The 25,469-nt window shown below is 39.7% G+C and overlaps 2 protein-coding genes and 1 long non-coding RNA gene across 5 annotated transcripts in view; 1 reads left to right on the forward strand and 2 right to left on the reverse strand.

The window, feature by feature from the left end:
- LOC143920823 (uncharacterized) overlaps positions 1-15,564 on the reverse strand; it is a 239,899-nt gene extending 224,335 nt beyond the window's left edge. The window contains exons 1-2 of the long non-coding RNA XR_013261369.1: positions 13,551-15,564; positions 12,989-13,475 (exon numbers count right to left, since the gene is read on the reverse strand). This is a non-coding gene — a long non-coding RNA (uncharacterized LOC143920823). The remainder of the gene's footprint in view (positions 1-12,988; positions 13,476-13,550) is intronic.
- Positions 1-18,770, reverse strand: Arl2 (ADP ribosylation factor-like 2). 2 transcript variants are annotated; one of them, XM_077443798.1, is made up of 4 exons: positions 18,570-18,770; positions 1,311-1,450; positions 867-1,221; positions 1-794 (listed from the first exon to the last, which is right to left on the reverse strand). In XM_077443798.1, exons 2-4 carry the CDS (start codon positions 1,373-1,375, stop codon positions 660-662), a joined length of 555 nt encoding a protein of 184 aa, XP_077299924.1. In that variant the 5' UTR covers positions 1,376-1,450; positions 18,570-18,770; the 3' UTR covers positions 1-659. The 2 variants fall into 2 exon arrangements, with proteins under 2 accessions (XP_077299924.1, XP_077299926.1); XM_077443800.1 differs by lacking the exons at positions 1-794; positions 867-1,221; positions 1,311-1,450 and adding an exon at positions 11,365-12,282.
- Pkc98E (Protein kinase C) overlaps positions 10,219-25,469 on the forward strand; it is an 18,451-nt gene continuing 3,200 nt past the window's right edge. The window contains exons 1-11 of one of the 2 annotated variants that reach the window (XM_077443787.1): positions 10,219-10,618; positions 18,363-18,495; positions 18,600-18,714; positions 19,494-19,554; positions 22,412-22,658; positions 23,347-23,378; positions 24,351-24,421; positions 24,498-24,642; positions 24,725-24,858; positions 24,942-25,032; positions 25,120-25,259. In XM_077443787.1, the coding sequence (XP_077299913.1) occupies positions 10,519-10,618; positions 18,363-18,495; positions 18,600-18,714; positions 19,494-19,554; positions 22,412-22,658; positions 23,347-23,378; positions 24,351-24,421; positions 24,498-24,642; positions 24,725-24,858; positions 24,942-25,032; positions 25,120-25,259 (1,269 nt within the window). In that variant the 5' untranslated portion in view covers positions 10,219-10,518. Of the gene's footprint in view, positions 10,619-18,362; positions 18,496-18,599; positions 18,715-19,227; positions 19,417-19,493; positions 19,555-22,411; positions 22,659-23,346; positions 23,379-24,350; positions 24,422-24,497; positions 24,643-24,724; positions 24,859-24,941; positions 25,033-25,119; positions 25,260-25,469 lie in introns of those variants that run through there. The other variant, XM_077443788.1, reaches the window with a different exon arrangement.

Consider the following 25,469-nt stretch of genomic DNA (forward strand, 5'->3'; position numbering starts at 1 on the left):
GTATGTTATATTTTAATTTATTATATTTCAGCGAGTAACAAAAATGTTTAAAGATGTTAAAAGATAAAAAATGTTTCATGGTAAAATGTTATTACATATTAACCATGAAAGTATTATAATTTAAAATTTAAAACTTAAATATATTTACACAGTGCCCTCAATAGAATGCAATAATTTTACGATCTATTAAAATTATTATAATCCTAAGAACAAACCGAGTGGTGTGACAAGAGTTGTGCAAACTTTTAAAAAAGCGTGTGCAAGTTATTAATTTTATATAAGAAGAAATATTGTAAATCATTCATACAATTAGTAAAGTGCATAATTATTACATAAATAATTTTACATTGATGTAATTACAAATAAACGTTGTAAATAATGATGCAAGTTTTAACTAACAATTAAGGAATTAAAATTAGACGGATAAAAAAAAATCAAATCTCTGTTTTCAGTATAGAAAGTACAATATAAATATCCTACATATATGATTCATAGCCAAATTATTCGTACATATCTGTTATTACACTCATCACAAAGGAATCACTTATCACATATAGGATAATATCCTACGCATCTATAAAATGTTAGCGATGAATTATAAAAATACATTCGACATTCAAATTCAAAAAGTTAGTCATATCTGTTTGATCATAAGCATACTAATCTAATGAAAAAATCCTTGAACTGATGTCGTTCACCAGCCAATCGATGCCTTGAAGTAAGTTTTGAGCACTCACTGCTGAACACGCCAAGATTTTCCAGTGATGAGTTTTGATACTATCAAGATCCAACGCCTACAAAGAAAATTGTATTATAACACAATAAACGAATTCTACAAAACAAAAAAGCAAAATATAATACTATACTTCATTAATTTCATCGACAGACAAAGCTCCGGGAAGGTCGGCCTTGTTTGCAAATATAAGCAGTGTTGCACCTTCCAGTTGTTCTTCTTTGATCAACACGCGTAGCTCAGCTTTGCAATCCTCCAATCGTCTTCTATCAGCACTGTCGACAACCCATATAAGACCATCCGTAGACTCGAAGTAATTTCTCCAGAATGAACGTAATGATTTTTGACCACCCACATCCCACATATGCAATTTATATATGTTGTGATCTATTGTTTTGATGTTGAAACCTAGAGTCGGTGATATTGTACTGATGTCTTCTCCGTTAAATCGCTTCATAATGGTCGTTTTACCGGCATTGTCCAACCCTCTGATATGTTTTTGTTAAGAAATAATTCATTTAAAAAAAATGGCACAAAATATAAATATACATAAAATACACTCATTTGAAAAGGATACAGAATGAGAATTCGCATTTCCAATTCTTTTTCGCGGATCTTCTTTAACATTTTGCGGAACCCCATTTTGACAGTCGGCTGAACAGCAAGCACGTCGCAATTTGACAGCTAACTTAAGACATCAATTTTGGTGACCCTAACCTAGATGCATGAAAACAGATCGATCGGGCTCAAAGATAATAAGTATGCCTACATGCTATGTAGTAAGTATTTAGGTAAATAAATGTTGGCTAAAACTTGGTTGAAACGAGACAGTGCACTCTTTGAATAACTGAATTGCAATATAATTAAAATTAAACGAAACTAAAAAATCAGATTAACACGACCTGAAAGACGACAGGAAGAGCAAATATCAAGCCATCTGCTTGGCAAAATCTGATAAGAAATGATCGAACTGGAGTCACAAACCAAGGTTTGGCCAGCAGCGAGACTAGTGACCACTCTTCGAAAGCATAATATGCTAACCACTAGTCCATGCGGCTGGTTGACTCGGTTCAGCGTCTCTGTCAGTGCCAGAGGAGGGTTCTGCTGGACAGCGTCAGGGGTTCTCTCATTGCGGTCTCCGTGATTTGACAGAATGTTAAATTACAGAAAACGCAAATATCAGAATGCAAAGATCGAAAATCGAAAGATCTTAAGTCGAAAGATCAAAAAAAAAATGGTGCATGGTAAACGGTACATACTCACTTAATTTGCGCGAGCAGGATACAACAGGAACAAGAGGAACATGCTTTTCCTCCCGTGTTAATGTGCGCGCGCAGAATTGTGAAACACTGTTGTGCTTGTTTTATTGTTTGCCTATGGTTGTACAAAGGTATTATATTTGGGCAAAAGTATGTCGTTCAGCGGTCTCTGGATATGGTAGTGTCGCTGGCTCGGCATTCAGCTATGTTCAGAAGGTCTCTGGATGCGGCAGTGTGTTGCTGGCTCGTCGTTCGGCTATGTTCGGAAGGTCTCTGGATGCGGCAGTGTGTTGCTGGCTCGTTGTTCGGCTATGTTCAGAAAGTCTCTGGTCTGCTGCTGTGTGTCGACGCTTGCTGCTGTGGGTCGACTGGCGTTGTTTGGGTTGTACCTCCTTTTATAGTGTTTCTGGTATCGCCTGACCCATGGTGGTGGTTGTTGATGCGTAAGCGAGGAATGTGCTTTTGTCGATGGGGTGGACTTTTCTGGAACGATTGGCGCCGTTCCGCTCGATGTAGTTTAATGGCTGCGGTGTGCTTCGACTGGTTTGTTTCCGCTCGACTGGTAGGGGCGTTCCGCTTGAGTTTAGTATAATAGCTGCAGGTGTGCTTCGACTGGTTTTATTCCACTCGAGTGTGAGGGGTGGAACATTCTCGAAGGATTTGGCACCGTTCCGCTTGAGTTTAATATAATGGCTGCAGGTGTGCTTCGACTGGTTTTGTTCCGCTTGAGTGTGAGGGGTGGAACTGTCTCGAAGGTTTTGGCGATTGATTCCAAGAAGTGCACGTGTTGTTTAGTACTACTATTAAAAGTACTACTATTAAATTGAGTTGCGGTAGAAAGCCGCGTTTGAATAGCTAGCTGTCATCGCTTCAATCCGACAAGATTAAATTTAATTTTCAATGATTAAACTCCTCTAGCTTCATGTCGGAGACGTTAGCTTACTTCGATGTTAGCTAACCCCTCTATTTTTGTAAAATATTGTTGCGTGGATGTGAAGAGGGGCTTCCAGGATCGGAGAGAAAGACGTAGTAGTGTTGTAGAAGCGGTTTATTCGTCTGCACCCGTCAGCACTCCAGGTCAGAATGCCTTCCAGTTCTATTGCGCCCCACATTTATACATATTGGGCCCAATGCACATATATATTTTATTTTATTTTATTTTATTTTATTTTAAAAAATCAATACCACAGAGACTTGACAGGTTACCAATAGTTTATTGCTTATGTATATATGTATATACATAAGCAATAAACTATTGGTCGATGAGTCGGGCGATCCTATTTGCCGTTAAATATGGCGAAGCCATTTTGGCGCGAACGAGAGATCAGGTGATTAGCGCTCGTGAACCATCGGTCCACGAGCGCCACCCACCCAATCTCTATGTTACAATATCAAAGCGATCTAAAGAGTGAAATTGGTTCTGTAGAGATATATCGCATCGCGTACTTATTCATTATCGATGTCAATACACACGCATACTCCCACGTCACACATAAGTCCGAACCCCCCTGGAATGCACTTCTAATCAAGCGGAACAACCCTAGACAAGGACAACTGCACGCGACTGCGCGTTTAACTGAAACAGATGCACTGGTGAACCAGAACCAACGCCAGTGAGCTTTAGTAGCCCGAACATGGTATGGAGGATGAACGAATGAGACGACTGGCATGTTAATGCACGTGTTTATTATATGACAGCTGAAGACAGAGTGAGTAGCAGCTGTCCGAACCCAGCCGGGTTGGTCCCCACTCGCAGGAAGGCAACCAAACTCGACCATGTCGTATAAGCGAGCCGCCACATCACTCCCCCCCCAGCATCAGCGATACCAAAATTACAAAGAAACAAATTTTACAAAAGAAAAAAAGTTATTGTTACACAAAAAGCAAAAAAATTATTGAGTGGGGAGAAAAAAATTATGTTGACGTGGGTCATCCGCTGTGTACATAGGTGTACCGCCCTGAATGGTCGGTAGATTCGAGGGCGGTGACGTCGCGAGCAGGACGGTGGGTGGTCCGATGGTCGCGCGATGCGATGCTGCGGCGGCGGCGCTCTTCCGAGGCTGATGTCGGTTGGTGGGGCGGCGGGGGCGGCAGGGGCATCGATGTGGTTGATGATACTCCGAGCTGGACTGTGAGTCGTTGTGGCTCGTGGAGGTGTTGTAGCGCTACCGCCCGTCTCGGCGTGACGACGCTCGTGGAGACGGACGGGGCCTTGATGATGATGGTGCTGAGGTGGTGTATGTCTTGTGGTGCTGGATGACCGTTCTATGTGTAGTGGATCGCGCATGACTCCACATCCAGCTGTCACGATCGTCGTCTCATTCGCTCCCCCATTTTTTAAAAGCACCTGTCGTCGACGTTGTGGCTGGACGTCGGTAGGTAGGTAGGTAGGTAGGTAGCCGTGTCTGCTCGTTTATTGTCACCCGCGGGCCGCGACGCGCTCTGTTGATGGCGATGGGGGCGCGGCGGGTAGCTTCTCCCGCCTGACTCGGCGAGGCGGGGATGAGCGGCATGTTGAAATTGATCGAGGCTGCGTGGCTCGATGTCGGGGGTCACCAGTATGGAGGATGAACGAATGAGACGACTGGCATGTTAATGCACGTGTTTATTATATGACAGCTGAAGACAGAGTGAGTAGCAGCTGTCCGAACCCAGCCGGGTTGGTCCCCACTCGCAGGAAGGCAACCAAACTCGACCATGTCGTATAAGCGAGCCGCCACAATGGCTCACTCCGTGAAGCAACATATTGTAACATACGCCGCAATCGGCATTATCAGGCGGCTTAAGTGGTTTCGAGGGCAACAAAGGAGACCCTCGGAATCTGGACGAGCGTGAGACGTCGCGTTCCTGCGACCGTTACCACTAGCGATATCTACACCGATATGTATAAAATTTTCCATATCCAGTTACCATATTGTAAACAGAAGGTCTTGGTGTGGCTGGTCAACCTATTCCTGACCAGCCAGCGTACTCAATCCACAGCCCCCGCCATAAAGGGGCAGAGGCGCCGAGAAACTCCCCGGCTCGGCCATCAAGTCATCAATAAACGAGGACATAACTCAAAACTGACGTTTCTAATTCCCCACCCAGCCCTGTTCCAGCACGTGCTCCAGAGCTAGCTGATCGAGATGACGACACATACACAGCCACTGGTCATACACATACACATACATACCCCCCCTGCAGCTATCGTTGTGCAAATGACACGTGTTCAGGATAATCCATCACGGATGCGGAATGTTCGCATATTTGTTCGATTCACATATTAGCTTGCAAATAATTCTTTATCGATATATGATACATATTGATATTAAATAAGATATTTAATTGTAAAATGTGTTAGGTGTTGTAGGCGGGGTAGGATGTGTTGACCGTATCCCAGCCTAACGAAACACTGTTGTGTTTGTTTTAATAAAGTTTTATTGTTTGCCTAATTATTGAACAAAGGTATTATATTTGGGCAAAAGTATGTCGTTCAGCGGTCTCTGGATATGGTAGAGTGTCGCTGGCTCGGCATTCGGCTATGTTCAGAAGGTCTCTGGATGCGGTAGTGTGTTGCTGGCTCGGCGTTCGGCTATGTTCAGAAGGTCTCTGGATGCGGCAGTGTGTTGCTGGCTCGTTCGTTCGGCTATGTTCGGAAGGTCTCTGGATACGGCAGTGTGTTGCTGGCTCGTTCGGCTGGTTGATCTTCCAAGTCCGCGTAGTGTAGTGGTGGCAGGTCAGGAGCTGGATGTCGACTGGTCTGCTGCTGTGTGTCGACGCTTGCTGCTGTGGGTCGACTGGTGTTGTTTGGGTTGTACCTCCTTTTATAGTGTTTCTGGTTGCTGGCTGTTGTTGATGCGTATGCGAGGAATGTGTTTTTGTTGATGGGGTAGACTTTTCTGGAACGATTGGCACCGTTCCGCTCGATGTAGCTTAATGGCTGCAGGTGTGCTTCGACTGGTTTGTTTCCGCTCGAGTGGTAGGGGTGGAACTTTCTCGAAGGTTTTGGCACCGTTCCGCTTGAGTTTAGTTTAATGGCTGCAGGTGTGCTTCGACTGGTTTGTTTCCGCTCTACTGGTAGGGGTGGAGCTTTCTCGAAGGTTTGGCGATTGATTCCAAAAAGTGCACGTGTTGTTTACGTGTGCGAGTTCTGCGAGGAATGTGGTTTGTTGTTGTGGAATATTCTCGAATGTTTCGATGACGATGACGATGACGAGATTCCTACAGTGTTAAGGGGGACCACTAGTGTGACATTTTGAAAAAATCGTTTTTTTTTTTTTTGCACATTTCGATAGTCCATACCTTTAAAAATAACATACTAAATTTTCAAGTGCATATCTCGAATAGTTTTTGAGTTACAGCCATCCGAAGAGCAGCTGACGTCGGTTCGAAAGTTGCGTTAGCGTACGGATCATAACGCAGTTATTGTTCTGGTTCTGTCAGCCAGAAAAGTCATTAAAAACGGGTCGTATACCTGGCTGTTTTGGAGATCCTAGACTTTGGCACATTTAAACTCTCTTCCAGTTTTATTGTGACCGTTATAGTGAGAACATCGTACAAAATTTTAGCAAAAATGAGTTCTCAGTATTCAAAACAAAAGGGTTCCCATGTTGATCCCACGCGTAGATCAACTTCTAAAAAACGAAAATTTTCGGCGAATCAACATACATGTGAACAGTCCACCGCAAATACCAGTACGTCAGCTGACAAACTTTTACACAATAAGGACGAAGAAATTGTGATTGATCCAACGCACGGTTATAGTAATCTCCAGTTTATTTCTGTTTTTTCTGCAATAAGTAATTTAGTGATGTGCAAAACTTGTGAAAAAAAAATTACGTTCAATCACGCAAGTCCGCGAGGCTTAGGATTCAAAATTGCTGTAATATGTGAATGCGGCGTTTCGTACATCAATTCCGGGCCTATGATTGGTAATGCATTTGAAATAAATAGACGCATAGTGGCTGTGATGCGACTTTTAGGTATCGGAATAAACGGAGTGAATCTTTTTTGTGGTTTGATGGATCTAATACGTAAATTCCATACTCAAACTTTCAGTGGATGCTTTGCGAATTTATGGACATCAGCAGAATCAATTTGTAAATTTAGTATGCAAAGAGCTGTAGAAGAAGAGAAAAAGTTGACACTGGAAGAAGAAGACTCCGAGACAAATTTGACGGTTTCTGGAGATGGCACGTGGAAGAAACGTGGCCACACTTCACGGTTTGGCGTAGTAACTCTTGTTGGAAAGTTTAGTAAGAAGATCATCGACTCGTGTGTCAAGTCAACTTACTGTCAGAGTTGTGTTTTATGGGAAAAGAAAAAATGCTCTGAAACCAATATTTGAAGACTTGAGTCGGCGTGATTTACTCGAAAGATGTCTGGGTAATAAATTATTACTAATAATACTCAGAACAATAACGAAAGTTATAATGGCTTGCTATGGCACTTTGCTCCGAAACACCTCCACAGTGGTCTCAAAACGATAGAGTTATCAAATTATTTTGCTACATCAATATTTAATGACGGTTATTCACCAATTTTAAAAATGTTCAATGTAATGGGAATTATAATTGGACCTGCAGCGAACGATTATGCCGTTGACAAAGATGATACGAGGCTTCGAATGGCAGATCATCGTTAACAGGCTGCTTCAAAAGAGGGCCGATTAGCTCGAAGAAAAGCTTTAGCAGCCCAACAGCTGTCTTTCGAAGAAGAGGAAGGTGCACTGTATGGGCCTGGAATAGCAGATTAACAGTAGGTATGATATTTCTTGATTTATAACCACGAAATCAGTAACTTAAACTTCAAACGCGTTTTTCTCGAAACTACATTTTTCAAATTTGCTGCAGTTGTAACTCAAGAATGAATCATCCGATCGATTTGATTTTTTTTCAGCTTCTTTTATATATGTTTCTGCGTGCCATGAACCTCCAGTTTTCCGATTGAATAAAAAATGTAATTTTGGCAGGCCAAAAATCAACAAATTTATGCGCGAAATTTGATTTTTTTTTTTAAAACTCCGCCATTTTGTTAAATTTCAATTTTTTTTTTTGACCGAGGTTCATGGTACGGCAAATATCTTCTAGTTTAATAAACTTTTTGAATTTTTTGATTTCAGGCACTGTGAAGGTCGCTATCACTGCAGCAGTGGGGGTACTTTTTTTTTTGGAGCCTTGGGAGATTACGTATAACTCGCTGAATTTTCAATTTTTTTTTCTAAAAACTTTTATGATGTATTTAGTATATATCTATACATATATCCATAAAACGATAAAACATTCCATCCAGTAGTTTTTTTTATTTTAATTCCCGAAAATCACCTTTTTTTCGCGCGGTCACACTAGTGGTCCCCCTTAAGTGTATGAATAAAATATTATGTGAATGTCCCATATGTTTGGGCTGTATTTTGATCAATTGGGTAATCACACGCTGTAATGTTGAATTTGTTTCGAATATTTCAAACAGATAGTTGTAACGCGACGTTCTCCCGAGTGTCCCTTCAGTTGGTAGCGGTAGTAATCTTTAGGGTGGCACCAGTGATTTTACCGCGCCAACCCCATACTCCTCTCGAGCCTCGAGAGCGAGTCTCTCTCACCCGCCATCGACCGACGAAGAAAGATCTCTCCTGTGCACGTCTCCAGGGGGAGACGGGGCCCAGAGATCCACCATCAGTGCTGAAGAACCGCTGTGAGGTCGAGTGTAGCATCACTCCCTCCCCTGAGTTCTAGCACAACGTCCCCTGTATTCCTCACGCCGTTTCCGAAGAAACATCCGCCGTGAGAGGACCGACCGACCAGAGGACCGCAGAGCCAGCTTCCCGACTACGAGGAAGTTGTTATCAACGAGACGATTTGCAGTCAGGAACCTCCCCGACTATATAACTGTATCCCAAGGTTAGTCCACGTTTCCATATAACCCGACCCTTGGAAGAAGAACGGAGTAAACACCCTCTGGACCTCCCACCGCGAGACCAGATAAGCGCGCGTAAAACCGTTCGTTACAAAGTGTAATAATTTGATGATGTCCATTATTAAGGTTAAGCAAAGACCGATATCTGTATCATTTGAATTGTTCCTTATGAATTTTGTTGTTGTTTTTTTTTTTAATTGTTTATGTTGATTTTCTCGAAATCTTTTGTAGAGATATAGCACGACTTGTGATATCACCTATTTCCCTCATCGAACTTAATCTCTACAAATGACATCATCGTGTCCTCTTCTCGTACACGAAAGTTAGCCGTGGCCGAAATACTTCGTCCAGCTTACCCATAAAGGCGATTCGACTCGCTCCAGATACGCAATCACGAGTACACGGGAAATCCCAAGGAGCTACGCAACTACGCATCAAACATCGAACACAAAGGAAGACCTCGACCCCGTCGGAATCTTCCAGAACGTGATCTCACCAGCCCAGCTACGCGTTGCTCAAGCAACACCTTTATAAACCAGTGCATCGTCCCCAGATGCCAGTGAGCTTCAGGAACTCGACCTAGCTCGTTCCAGTGAATCCTTTACCTACTTCGCTGTACATACAAATACACCTGTATTAATCGAGTAATAAAGATCCTCTTCGAAATTCAATTGAATTTCCATAGGCTGGGAAACGGTGCAAAACCTTCAACCCCCCTATACTTTGTTAATACTCCAACCCCGGGGAGTATGTCCGAGCCAAAAACCCACATAGCCGTGTTTTGGGCTCTTACGGGCGCGCGCCAGCTGTCAAATCAGACGCTCGCTAGACGCCGACCGAGAAGGTCTTGGTGTGGCTGGTCAACCTATTCCTGACCAGCCAGCGTACTCAATCCCCCGCCATAAAGGGGCAGAGGCGCCGAGAAACTCCCCGGCTCGGCCATCAAGTCACCAATAAACGAGGACATAACTCAAAACTGACGTTTCTAATCCCCCCACCCCGCCCTGTTCCAGCACTTGCTCCAGAGCTAGCTGATCGAGACGACGACACATACACAGCCACTGGTCATCCACACATAAATATACATACACCCCCCTGCAGCTATCGTTCAGTCCGTTTACCGAAGAGAAGAGTGGGAGAGCGAGTGGAGTGAGTGGGGGGAGGGGGGGGGCGGAAAGCGGCGCCGAGGCTGAAGCTATGGGGTGTGTTTCGCGAGCGTGTGGGTGTTTGAGTGTGTGAGTGTGTGGGTGTGTGTAGGAAAGCGGTGAATTGAGATTGGAAGTGGGAGTGGGAGCGGGAGCGGGAGTGGGAGTGGGAGTGGGGTGGGGTGGGGAGAGGAGTGGAGGACGACTAGAGCGCCGCCTGGCGGCCGTGGAGGTCGACGGGCGGCGGGAGCGGGTGAAGGGCGGCGGGCGGTGGGCCACGGGAACGGGAACGGGAAAGCGGGAGCGGGAGCGGGATAGAGGAGGGCGGGCGGGCGAGGCTGACGCCGTTCGTGTTTGAATTCGGGCTCCGGTTCCGGCTCGAGCCAAGGGCCGAGGCTTCGACCCGACTTCCGGCACTCGACCGATAGACGGCGGAAAGGAACGAGGAACGAGGAGCGGGGAGCGGGGAGCGGGGAGAGAGGGCGCCATGTTCAGCGGCACGGTGCGGGTGCACCTGCGCGAGGCCACCGGACTTCGCCCCACCGACTTCCAGAAGCGCCACAACATGAACTTCGGGGGGAAACCAGGTGACACACCCTCCCCACCCCACCCCACCCCAACCACCTACTTAATTGCGCGAAAACTGACGCGCCCCTCCCCCTCCGCCACACCCCTCCGACCCCACCCGCACGCACCTCAACCCCCACCCCCTACCCCTCACCTCTCCACACCTCCGACTGTCCAACTGTCATCGCGATACAAACGACTCGATTTGACATTGACGTTGACAGCTCAGTTGACCCTCCTATGCAATTGTGCAACGCCACACACCTGTCACCTATCACACACCAATCCTACAATCGCACTGATGCTGCTATCACACACACACACACACACATCACTACATACATACTATTACATACATAATAATAAATTATTATTATTTATTATTATTAGACTTATTTATTATTATTTATTTATTATAATTATTATTATTATTTATTATTATTATTATTATTTATTATCAGTAATATTTATATATTTATTTTTTGTTTACTATTTTTCAATACTTTTTTTTTATTATCTATATATTATTTATATGGGCGTTGGGGATTGCACTATTCTCCTCATCGTCTGGAATAAAAGCTATTATTATTATTATTATTATTATTATTATAATTATTATACTGGTCACATTTTCGTAAACCCATACTAATTCAAAATTCTGCCCATTTTATATGACCGATACGAACCCATTCACACCACCACGTCCATTTCCTATGTATATTGTTGCATAGGGGGGGGTGGGGAGGATCCAAGTAAAAGGCCAACAGTCGTTTCACAGCATTTATTGATGATTGAGGAGATACACGCAGTGTCACGGCTAAGTCCAGAATGACATGATATCTTCTTCTCTGTGGCTGCGTTTTATCGATAGTTTATAGGGAAGTGACACTCCCTTAACCTATCTATCGAACGTGTTGTATGGGATCGGACTCTCGGTGATGTTTGTGGTGCGGGCTGGCGGCTGCTCGCTTGTGGAGTGTTTGTCGATCTGGAACGCTAAGCAAAATTAGTGCAACATCTGTGGGATACTGTCGGGGTTAGTGTGTTAGTGGGTGGTTAACGGGTATGGACCGTTTGGAGGTGGTTGAGTCTGGTTAGTTAAATGGATGCTGATTTTAAGCCTATACCCATCTTCAGAATGTCGATGGGCCTTTGGTTAATTATTAGTTTAGTCTTGCTGAGGGAATTTATTAAGGGATTGTCTACCTTGCCGAGAGACTTGAAGTAGTTTACGGCAAGTTTGTGTACGTGTTTGTCATGGTAGTCAATGTTTAGGTCGTTGTGAATTATAGTGTTTCTTGTGTACCAGTCGTAGTTGCCCGCGGCACGCAAGAATTTGTTTTGTACTGTCTGTAGTCTGAGTATGGATCTGTTGGAGATGGTAGTGTGAGCCCACACGGGGCTCGCGTACGTGATTTGTGGGCGGATGATGGATTTATACAGCAAGCACTTGTTTTTAAGCGAGAGTTTGCTGTTTGGTTTGCATAGTGGGTAAAGTTTTGACGCAACTGCCCTAGCTCTACGCACCGCGTTAGTAATGTGGGGTGACATGATATCGCCTACGTACCGCCTTATAAAGGGTAGATCTCTCAGGACGCCTAATCTGTTTACCCGTTGTATAGTCACGTGTTCGGATATGTGTTTCCACGACATTGGATCTCCCCGTACCGATTCTGAGAACTAACTAATAACGGTCATTGTTTAGCCTAAATGCACTCAGAGTCCAGATACAATCTTTGGAAGTAAGTGCATGCATTTAGTTAATCCGATAACAGATATCCGTTGGTCTAAGTGCAATTCGCTCAATCCGCGGCGTACGTAACAATATTTTTATTTTCATCCTGTCTTCTGTAGAAGGAAAACACCGTTGATAATCATTTCCGTAGGAAAATGTTGTACTTGTATACATGTCAAATACCTATCACACACCAATCCTACAATCGCACTGATGCTGCTATCACACACACACATCACTACATACATACTGGTCTCATTTTCGTAAACCTATACTAATTCAAATTCTGCCCATTTAAAATTAACACCACCACATCCATTTCCTATGTATATTTTTATTTTCATCCTGTCTTCTGTAGAAGGAAAACACCGTTGATAATCATTTCCGTAGAAAAATGTTGTGCTTGTATACATGTCAAATAGTACAAACATTCAAATTGAAATGTAATATGGAATCAAATGAGGAAATATATATATATATACAGACCCATGACAGGAAGTTCTTACCACTAGCGTAAAACTCGTTTTTTGTCGATTTTGTATAATTTTAGAACAGGAAATGAAACAAAACTTTTTATTATATTCATCAATAATATTTACAAAAAAAAACTGTAATTAACTTAATATTTAGTTGTCCCTCCCCTATTTGTTATAACAGCCCGAATTGATCTCTATGCATGACTGTATTGTTTTTTGATTTTTGAATTATTTTTCCATGTATCTAATATTTTTTCTTTTAAATTATCTAACGTAGTATTAGGGCTGTTATAAAAAATACTTTTTAATACCCCCAACAATTTTCAATTGGATTTAAATCCGGTGAATTACCTGGCCATTACAAAATTCGAATATTTTTTGTGGTCAGGTAGTTGTTAATTGTTTTGGCCGTGTGACATCTTGCATAAAAATGTAATTATGTGCATCCATCCCCTCTTAGTCAAAATGAGGCAAAAATACGTTCAACAAATTTTTTTTGTATTGATCCTGCCCCTTTTCCGCTAATAACGGACCACACCATACAGATGCATTATATTTTGTTGTTTGAATGGTGCATTCGTCGCTCAGCTTCTCGGAAGGTCGTCTTCTGATTTATTGGACAACATCTGTCATTGTCCTTAGAATTGTTTCGTCAGAGAAACAAACCTAAAATGAATGAAAAATTAGTACATCGGAGGTTATCAAGTATTTTTTAGTTTAATATTAATATTTAAACAATACCTTTTTCCAATCATCAACAGGCCATTACTGATGTTCCTGAGCTTTTTTTTCATTTTTTATGGGATTTCGGCTCTTGTTACGCAGCGTGTTAACAGGGCGAAAACTGACCGTGAACTGATTATTTGTTTCTTTCATCCCCAGTTTCAAAATTTTCGGTTTTTTTCACCACCACATGTGGGTTGCTATTCAATCTATCTACCAGTGTTAAAATAAATACGTGTTTGTCAAATTTGTCACAAGTTTCGCAAATTACGCTAGTGGTAAGAACAACCTGTCGTGGGTCTGTATATATATCACAGAATTTCAATCAAAATTCTGCTGGACTATTTACATAAAATCCATATATTTTTAGTGTGAAATATCGTCGGTTTAGTAGCAGAAAGCTTCTAGTCAAATATTGACTGTTTTAACCATTGATGTATAATACACTAGATCCGCCCTCACGTCTTATACTGGTCTCCCTTTTGGCGCATGCAAAATACATGGCGCATGCACAGTTTCTCTCAATAGGTAGGTAGGTACCGCTGCAATAGGGAAAAAAACCCAACTTCCCCGCTAGTTAAACCCCTCGCACCCCTCAGTTAGTGAAGACAAGATCTCCGACCAAAATCACACATCAGGGCCCATCTATGTGTATTATACATCAATGGTTTTAACCTACATGATAATGCAACTCGGTAGAAAAAACAACATGATTCATAATCGATTTATTTAAAAAGATTTCAAAAATACGAATTAAATTATTTATATCCTCAATTGTTACTAGTGAAATGCTTTAATACATTTCATATAGTAATTAGTTTGATGAATAATGATTTAGGTCACAAAATAGAAAGCTTTAAACTTCTTAATATTCGAAAAAGTCGACTTTCTCAGAACAAAGATTTTTGACTTGAAGCTTTCTACCACTAAATCGACGATACAAACCGAGATATTCTATTTTACAAATTTTAATATACTATTTATAGAAATTCCAAATACATCACTCTCAATTTCATTTATATAAACAAATAATCAAAAAAATTTCCCATTGATAAATACAATATTCGTATTCAAAGTAATACTTTACTTTCTAAGAATTGTAATAATTTAAGATATGATCAAAAGATAGATGACTTCACAAAACCGAATTCAAGTCACTTATATTATTAAACATACAAGTTTTGATTCGATAATGCTATTTATGAACGCTTAGTAATATTCTCAATGGTATTATGTACATGTATTAAAAAACTGGAATACGGTATGTCCTAGTTTTGCAAAGAATACAATTCGACATTAAAAAAAAACGAGTAAATTGGTTCACTTCCAATAAACATGAAATTATATACTACACTCGCTAGTATTATAAATATATATTATTTTAACGAATTATACATTGTGATGATTCCGATTGTTATTGTTACGTCAAATCATTCCGTTGAAGAAGGAAATCGAAAAGTTGGCGGCTTTGGCACACCTCCAGATATCGGTTGATTTGTCTACAATTTGCTTTATTTACGCGCTCGTAAGTTTACCCGTCCTTAATTCACATTTTTAAAATTCGCAAACTCGGAGATCGCGCTCGCGACCCGACCAACCCAATCCGCTACAACCTCGCAATTCACAATTCGAATCGGAAACCTCATCTTGGAAAAGAACCGCATGCAAATTCTTTCAGGCCATTCATTGTCTTTGATTTTTTGCTAGAGAGAGAGAGAGAGCGGACACGCCGTTTAAAATTGTGAGTCGACAGTGTGATTATATATCGCGGTTGATGTTTGGATATTGGGAAAGGAAATGTAAACATTTACAAGATATCAACATGACGCTATTTTTAATTGCACATCTGAGACACTTGCGGACGCTTTTAGCCGTGCCGTCTGTACCAAAACAAAAACACTAATCTAATGCCAGGAATTGTGGTTTTTCCTAATCTAAACAATACGCACATTACGATACCCGCTGCTGGGTATCGCCGAATCGAGCCAATTATAATGATATATAAATCTACCGCATTGTAATTCGTAAAAACTTTCCTCATTCAATCTTATGCAGTGTCTATTTCATGCTGGCGTTAAAATTCTACTGTAAATGTTCACGTCATTGTATATAAACCGTATGCTAAATTATTCTTGCTTGGGCGACGCCGGGTACATCGACTAGTAGCTAATTTATTTTATTTTTACATAGATATATACCGGGAAGGCTTGACAGGAAGACTCCAATGCGCCTTCCTGTGGACAATTAATTACAAACGATGCAGCATTTTATTATTACATACATCACTGTATTTCCAGAAGTTGAAGGAAACGAAGTAACAGTTAATTAATTACAGAATTAATCCATTGAGACATCTATGGATTTAGATTTTGTACATAATTTTTACAAATTATACGCACAATAAATACAGAAGATTTATGACAGCAGGAAAGATGATTTATTGCCAATTTTGAGGAACCGTTTCAACAATGATCAGATAAACTTGGCATACTCTGAAAAGAAACGATCGATTTGGATTCACTAATAACCCCTTAATCTAACCAGCAGTATGGCGGATCGAATCCGCTAACCACTTGGTGCTAAACATGCACGCTACTATGCTGCCGAGCCAGATTGTGATATTTTCCACCTTAATGATCAGATTATTTTAATCTATATGTCTGGTAGTCTGCACTCATCGTTATTTTCTTAATTGGATGTGATGTATGAGTGAATTTTGATCTTCTCTCTTCCATTTGGGCCTTACGGGGATGTTTTGTATTCACAGGTAATTCTCGTACATATGTAGTACATAGATTGGTGCTGACTGTTGAAGCAAGATATTCCCAATTATTTAACTATTATTATAATGTATTTCGTGATTACTTCTATTATTATTTGAACTTTTCGTGCTATTATTTTTTATTTCTGTATAATTCTTATATTTTCGACTATTGTGACGCATTAGAAATTCCCGTAATGGCACAATGGTCTAAAATTTTAATGAATAAATGGTCCAATATTATAAATGTATATGGTTTTAACCATTTCCTGTCTGTGATAGTTGACTCATTTAAATTAATATGAAAAATAATCATTAAAATTTGATGCCAATTTAATTAACATACAAATATCTTAAAGACATAACTTTGCTCGCTAAATAAAGTATATAAAATTATATCTATATTAGTTTGAATTGGGTAATTTCAGTCCCTAAATGAATTTTCCCAAATTTTAAACCCAATTTAGACTAGAAAAAGGGGGGGGGGGGGATGAAAATTTTCGGGAAAATCGTTTCAGTCTAGTTTATGATATAAAAAAATATTGACTAAATATATCTATACAAGATTAGCTTGTTTAATAGTATAGGAATATAAAATGAATACAGAAATTGAAATCAATAATTCGCAAAAATTACATATATTTATATATAGATGTATGTATAATTTTAAGAAGCTAGAAGAACGGACCAAATAAGTGCCCGAATGGTACCCGAGAGAGTAAAAGATTGCAAGGTAGGCCACAAGGCAGATGCATGGATGCAGAGATTAATCAGGCTGTAGTAGCTCATTTATAATACCAGTGATCAAATGAAAACAAAAATAGCATGCATATGTACTCTACTGGGAGGCTGCAACCCGCAGACCATGTGGACGGCATAAATAGCATACATTTGTACTGTACTGGAAGGCCTGCAGCCCACAGCCCATATGGACTAGCCGACACTGTTGAAATTAGAATAATGTGTGGGATGAGATGAACGAGAGTTGCCCAAAACGGAGATGAATGAACGCTTGTTGGAAAAGCCTTTGTCCATCAGTGGATGGCGAATCGTTATTGATCGCAATTGATCATTCATGTCAAAAATGGGGTCTGTCTATTAATATCAACAAGACAAAATCAATGGTCATATGTAAAGAAAAGACGGATCCATTAAACCTGAATGAGCGCGGACAAATGATTGAACAGGTCGAACAATACAGTTACCTAGGAGCAATGATCAATACGGACGTCAGTTCCGAAATGGAGATAAGAAGAAGGATCGACATAGCAAGAAATGCCTTCGGCAGCATGAAATATGTTTGTGTTGTCGAAGGTTGTCTATGCAATTGAGTCCTGCTCTCCTATGTTTGGTCAGTGTTGCTGTATGGATGCGTAACGTGGACGCTGTTAGTGGCATCCATGAACAGGATAGAGTCCTTTGAAATGTGGTGTTACCGGAGGATGCTAAAGATCTCGTGGAAGGAGCATGTAAGAAACGAAACGGTCCTCCTGCTTCTTGACACGGTGAAGCGCCGTAAGATGGAATGCTTTGACCACATTATTCGCGGCCCCAAATATCGCCTTCTACAAACAATCATAGAAGGGAAAATAGAAGACAAACGTTAGCTTGGGAGAAAGAAGCTCTCTTGGCTCTGGAACATCAGGTCATGGATGGGACTCGGTCTCGAAAAGTTATTTCGGCTTGCCCATGATAGGGAAGAATTCACACGGGCCATAAACAATGTCTGGCCATGGTAGTCGCTTACGTCCGAATACGGATTCGGCATTAGAAGAAGAAGGATGGCGAATAACTCTAAATGATAATGATGATATCATGTTAAGCCTAAGTTATGCTCCTCAAGTCACGACAAATATGTACATACATATATACAAAATCTTAATATAGCTTTAATATAAACCATTATAATAATTTCATTAGTTGATCTGCAATTTTATTATTATTTAACCTAAACGATTATCCTACATACATTATGTGTTTAACATGTACATTCTGATAATGCCTAGTTGCGAATGAAATAGTCATACGTAAGTACTGTAAATTAATATCGACATTGAAAATGATTTCAGACGATCAACCGATCGATCCGTACGTTTCCATCGACGCCGACGAGCATCACCTGGATAGATCGACGACCAAGCCCAAGACCTCCGATCCGGTATGGAACGAATACTTCATCCACGACGTGCACAACGTCGCCAGGTAAATACATATATATATAAGCTCACTCGCATTCGACAAAGTATGTATAATATGCCGTGCAAATATTTACTCACCGTGTTTGTGTTGTGCTCCTTTTTCCTCAGTTTGGGCCTCACGGTGTTTCACGACGCGGCCATACCCCCGGACGACTTTGTCGCCAACTGCTACATACCGTTCGAGGATCTCATGCACAGAGACAAGGAGGCCGGTGATTTTTGGGTGAGCTAGCTAGCACACGTCACATCACTGATTTATCTGGCGACGTCGTCGTGACTGTTTTCGTTATCTCGTTGCCGTTTCTAGATTGTGAAATAATAAGTATTTTATGCCGTCTCTCTCTCCGCGCTATCTTGTTTACGTACCGTTGGGAAGATTTGCAATTGTGCTTTATTTTATTGCCGTATTAACGGTAAGGTGATTCAATACACGGTGTTTCCGATTTTCTTGCTACGACTACAATTCGACTGATTACCGAGAGTGTTGGACGATTCATTGCATTTTAGTATCGACGTAGATCGTTAATAATTTGTATGATTGTCTTTTACTGTTATATTTTATAGATAGAATAGCTATTAAATAACCAATTAAAAATCATATACAACAAATTGATTTACACCGACTATTTACTTCACACTCTCCTTTGAATGTTGTGGAGAAATACATAGACGATGAATCCGACACTCGGAGCAAACCTTCTGATAAATTGTTTTCTATCACCATGTACGTAATAGCATCGATGTCTTTGAACAAAAAAACGGTCATGCAGTTCAAGTTGTATCTACGTTCTATTTAAACATATTCTATGTTGTGGATTCGCGCTCGGCGAAGATGTTTTTCGCTCCTACTTCCATGAATTATTTGAAACGCGAAAACATCTATAGCAAACAGCCCAAGAACAAATATTTAACCTTACACAACGAAGTATTCAGAAGCTAAAACGATTAATCATCGAGTGTAAGTGTGTATAATATTACATCATTTTTTGCACTTGATTTCAGGTGGACTTGGAGCCTGCAGGTAGACTGCACGTCCGCATAGATTTAAAATGGAACTCACAAGGTATGGATTAGTATATGAAGGTCTTGTTTTTTTATTACTAAGAATCGTCTGCAAATATAATATGTACTAACAACGCAAGTTGACGCTTTAGAATGCCACCTGGTCGGGAACTTGCCTGTGATGCTGTCAGTTTAGCTCTAATTATGTTTATACAGTATCATAGAGACATATATGGACAAATTCGACTATACTGTTGCGTAGGGGTGGGTTCAGGGTCCAAATGAAAGACCAAAGTCGCTTCACAGCGTTTATTCAACGATCCGAGAGGTCCACACGGAACCACCGCTCACTCCAGAATAATCTGATCTATCATGTGTACATCCTTATGAAGGCACAGCACAGTTTCCCTGATCCATTAATGTGTCTATTGTCTAGGCACTTAAAGGTCTACCCTGGCGAGTATATTGTTTACTCAGGCGCTCGCCCAGGTCTGTGAGAACTCCAGCGTATCCTTTGTTCGGGCACTTACTGAGGTCTCGTTAGCCTAATTCGGGGTCTCTATTGTTCACACACGAATGCACTTAGAGAGTGGATACTCTCTCATGTTCCCTCGTTGCAATTTATAAACATACGTTTTTACAGAGTGGGTAGCATATTTATAATATCGGCAAATTCGAAATGCTATAAACTCGAATTCGCAAGAGACTTGTTCCATCTGGTGGAACTGTTTCAATGAAATCAAATAAATTTGCAAACTCTGATAGTAAACGATCGACCTGGAGTCCAAGGAATGAACCCATGACTATTCAGTTGAAAGCATGACTCACTATGCACTGAGCTATGTTGCTGGTTAAGATCTTGAATGCCGTGGATTTTATTTTTCAGTAGCATTTCATTCGCCACGTCAATTTCGCTTATTGAATAAATACTCGGAAAGAAAGCCATGTTCTGCTTATTCTGCATAATTTTTTATGGGGAGACTCCCCGTAGATTCTTGAAATTAAATGTAGATTCTGTCCCCGTATATTCATGAAATTAAAATCCGTATACATATTTGGCAGTTTTAGTTCGTACTTTATTCGGATCTGGCAGGCCGACAGATCACGAACAATATACGCATACGGATTTCAGAAACCCCTTTACACGTCCAATTGTAAAATTTGATTTAAAAAAGCTAAATTTTTGTAAAAACAATTATGTAGGATCAGTTAGTTATCAGAAGACATAGGCGCAGTGAAATTAAACGGTTTTAAAACATTGTTTATTACTCGGAGAGCCACAACGATCTAGGCTCATCATTCATTTTTATCCAGAATGTCAACCTAATCATTCTTCTATGTTATAAAACCAAATCCCACAACTGGATACATAGCCAGCAGTATGACTCAGTGGTAGCGTGTATGTTTAGCACCAAGTGATTATTGGGTTCGATCCCGCTATACTGCTGGTTAGACTTGGATATTAGTGATTCCAAATCGATCATTTCTTATCAGAGTTTGCCAATTTTATCTAATCATTGTTGAAACGGTTCCTCAAAATTGGCAAAAAAACCATCCTACCTGCTGTCACAAATCTTCTGTATTTAATGTAAAAATTATATACAAATCTGAAATCCATAGATGTCTCTATCATCAATTAGTTAATTAATTAATTGTTAATTTCGTATTCTCCAGCTTAATGTGATTTATGTAATAAAAAATGCTGCATTGTTTGTAATTAATTGTCTAGGAATGCGCATTGGGGTCTTCCTGTCGAGCATTCCTGGTGTAAAATAAATAAATAAATATCAATTTTCGTCATTGTGCTCTTCAAGTAGCACAGACCCCGGAAATTTGTCCCCTTTCCCAGATACATATCAGTTTTCGTCAAAATTGGGCTCTTCAAGTAGAAACAGACCCTGGAAATTGGTCCCCTTTCTTTCACCCAGCTCTGGTGATGATGTCCGACAAATTGTAATCGTCTGCTAAACATCTTCGATAAGAAGATCGTCAAGCTTGTGTGTTGGTATCAAAAATGCTGATTTCAACGGAGACTTTATTGTAAAATTGCTGGAGACAAATTTAGATCGTAAAAACAAAACTCTTGGTTGACAATAAATTGTTATCAGTTTATGAGAAAACGATTCTTGTTAAATAACACTCTCTTATATTTATTTATTTTTATTTTTAAATGCTTTTTATTATTACGATATTATGTTCACAATACATCTTATATCTATTTTAATAGCTACTGATCTAGTGATCATTTTCTATTTTACAATTTAATTTAATTTGGTTAGTTATCATAGTATTATATTATTCTAATGTTAATCTACAGCATAATAGAAAAAAGAGCTCAAAAACCTATTTACAATCCTTATAAATGTTCATAATACATCTAATACATAATATTAATTAAAGACTCTCTTAAGTCGATGACTTAAAGCAGATTGTGTTTAGGTAATCTGTGTGTTATACCTGAATGGTATAGACATTTTGTTGTAATCACCGAGACTCTTCACAAGTGTGTTAGTATGGTTATTAGTGATTCTGTCATAGAATCTACTGGTTAGTTTGTTAGTAATGTCTGTAACAAACGGAATATTATATATGGCATGCAGTTTTTTCAAGTTAGTATATATGGGTGTATTATAAATTATTTTTAGGGATTTATTTTGTATTACTTGGAGCTTGGAAAGATTAGTATTCGAGGCGTTATTCCATAGAGGTGAAGCATAGGTTAATAATGGTAATATGAGCACGCGATATAATTTTATTTTATTTTGAGTTGATAAAGAACTATGGCGATTCAATATTGGATATATTGAGGATATACCCCGCATCGCCTTGCATTTCGCTGTCTCAAACACTCTTATATGAAGAATTTCATTTTGACGATTGTTGGATGCTGTTCTGATTTATCGCCGGTTTGTTTTCAGCGGAGAACTCACAGTCGTCGGGAGTCAGCTCGACATGTGGTTCAGGCGGGGGAGGGACGGGAAGCGGTGGAGGTGGAACCACGACAAGCACCAGTGGAGGAGGAGGCAGGGAGTTCAAGGAGCGGGCGGGATTCAACCGCCGTCGGGGCGCTATGAGACGACGCGTCCACCAAGTCAACGGTCACAAGTTCATGGCCACCTTCCTACGTCAGCCCACCTTCTGTTCGCACTGTCGAGAATTCATTTGGTATGTGTCTACGTTTCGTGCGTTGATAGGCTATTTTTCATTTGTTGTTTTTTTATTTTATTTTTTTTTGACATTGAAGTATTTTACATTAGTCAGTTAACAAACTTGGGTGATTTTTCAGAGGTGTGCTTTTTTATATATATATATATAGTAAATATGGTCACTAATTTGAAATGAATTGTTTTATTATCTATTTGATTGATTCTGGGGGGTCAGTTTCGCTTTGCAATGAATGCTGGTGCAGGTGACTAATAATAATAGCCGATGAATACTTTGAATTGCGTAAGGGTGTTTAAATTGAATTTTTACTGCATTTTTCATATTATATTTCATCGTTGTATTGTATATACAATATTATAATGTAATGATTTCATTTACATATCGGATGTGACATATATTAAAAAAAAAAAAAAAAAAACACTTATTATTTAACTAACCTTTGTGTGTTTGATTGATTTTTCATTTTTGTTTTATTAATTGCATGTTTCGAATTATACATAGTGTCCTATTTACATGTAAATGTGTCATTTTTTAATTGTATAATTTGAATTGTGTTCTGAAAATTATGAAGTATATACATTGAATATAATATTTATTGTGTATTTTTAATACTGTGTGTTGGGAATAAGCATGCTCTGGGAAAAAGCAACAGTAATGACTTGGGGCTTTTATTTTTTTCTGGTTTCAGGGGTTTGGGCAAACAAGGTTATCAGTGCCAAGGTATGTAACATTAAATATTATCGTTTCATGTAATATTATTGTATTATAAAATCGACAATTAATTCATTGATTAATTCGACCGTTTCACGAATTATCTTCAATCTCATCCGTAATTGCTTTATTAAGTTTTTTACTAAAAATTGTAATATGTATGTGGATAGTTTTGTTTCTGGTCGTTGTAAGTGCATGTCTAATGTGTCTGATATCATGGTTTAATTGCGGGAAAGTTGTCCCGAGGCGCAACGAGTGTAATTGCAGTATAATTGTCGTTTTATATGCATTTATTCACAGTGATAGTTTGATCAGTAGACAGTTCAGGTCTCGGATGTTTGATCTGGAATTCTTATAGAATCTGTCTCATCTCAAATTGACTAATCTTTCATATATCTTGAAAGCAACCTATTCAATTTTATTTCAATATATCTATCAGATACTGAAAATGCTTTCCATGATGAAGTCTAGTATGTATTCAATATGCAATAAATTATATCTAAATTGTAATTATACTCCTCTATTAAGTTATAATTAAATTTAGAACTTTCATGCCCTATTTTAGCAAATATTTCACATATCTAATGAAATACACACAATTTAAAAATAAAAAGTAATATAATTTATAATATAAGACGGTATATTTTAAAATGCTAAAAATACAGGTCTTCACTCGTCAGCATGCTGTTTTACTTTATAAGATTTAAAAATCGTTTAAAATTACTTCGACCTAAAACAATACTAAAAATCTCACCATTCATAAAATAATAAACTTGTAATATCTGCACTATTATTTATTATTCATGCAATTAACTATAAAACGATATTGTTTTCGCTTATGAATGCACTCATTCTTATCATTTGGTTGTACATACTGTACGTTAACACTTTCATTATTGTCGAATTTTTTTAAACTAGCATTCAATTCAATGAATTTTTAATGATTATAAATGTTGATACTAACGATTCCTTAATTTTTAGTGTGTACATGTGTCGTCCACAAAAGATGTCACGCCTCCGTGGTTACCAAGTGTCCTGGAATGAAAGATGAGGTAATTGAATCGATGATGATGATAATGTTGCACTCTGGTCGTGTACTGACTCGTGTGTGTGTGTTTGGATTTTTAGACGTCGCAAACATCCACCAGCGGGCAACGGTTCAGCGTCAATATACCTCATCGGTTCGTGGTGCACTCTTACAAACGCTTCACGTTCTGCGATCACTGTGGCAGTTTGCTCTACGGACTCATAAAACAGGGATTACAATGCGAAGGTATGCGCTTCCTGCTCGAACTTGTCGATTTGATTTGATTGGCGTGAGTCGGTGGTGCTGAGTGTTTTTAATTCCGTTGCAGTGTGCAGCATAAACGTTCACAAAAGATGCCAAAAGAATGTCGCCAACAATTGCGGTATCAACACCAAACAGATGGCGGAGGTTCTGAGCGCGATGGGAATCTCTCCGGATAAACAGACGCCTCGGCGATCGAAGGTGATCACGCTGTTTATTGCCCTTTGGCTGTTTGACTGTTGCATGGCTTTTTAGGTTTCTAACGTTGATATTGCAATTTTCAGTATCTGAATCAGGGTGCTGGCGGCGACGGTGATGGTGCCACTTCTGCAGAACAAGATTCCTCTAAAGACGGCGATAAAAGAGATGATAAAGGTATTCGTCGGTGTTTTCAGACGCGTCGTTTATATATGAATTTTTTGAATGTGCTAAACAATGAATTGTTTTTATATTTTTTTTAAGGATCGTCTGAATGTGCTTTGGAACGTAGTGATTCAGGAAAAGCTAATAAAGTAGGATTGGACGATTTTCACTTCATCAAAGTGCTAGGCAAAGGTTCATTCGGAAAGGTCATGCTTGCCGAAAAGAAAAATACAGACGAAGTAATGACATCATATTTATTTGCTATTAATTTAGAGACCCGTATTTTTACATACCTTCTTTACGTTTCACTTACGAGTACAATTCAGGAAAAAGTTTGCCTCTTATCCGATCGTTTTCATACTTTGCCATATTGCTCATTTTGGTCATCAATATAAGTAAATGGAACGTCCGCCATTACGATGGTGCAAAAATATCGTGTAAGACGCGTT

Source organism: Arctopsyche grandis, chromosome 13 (genome assembly GCF_051622035.1).
Source record: "Arctopsyche grandis isolate Sample6627 chromosome 13, ASM5162203v2, whole genome shotgun sequence".
In the NCBI taxonomy this organism is placed as follows: domain Eukaryota; kingdom Metazoa; phylum Arthropoda; class Insecta; order Trichoptera; family Hydropsychidae; genus Arctopsyche; species Arctopsyche grandis.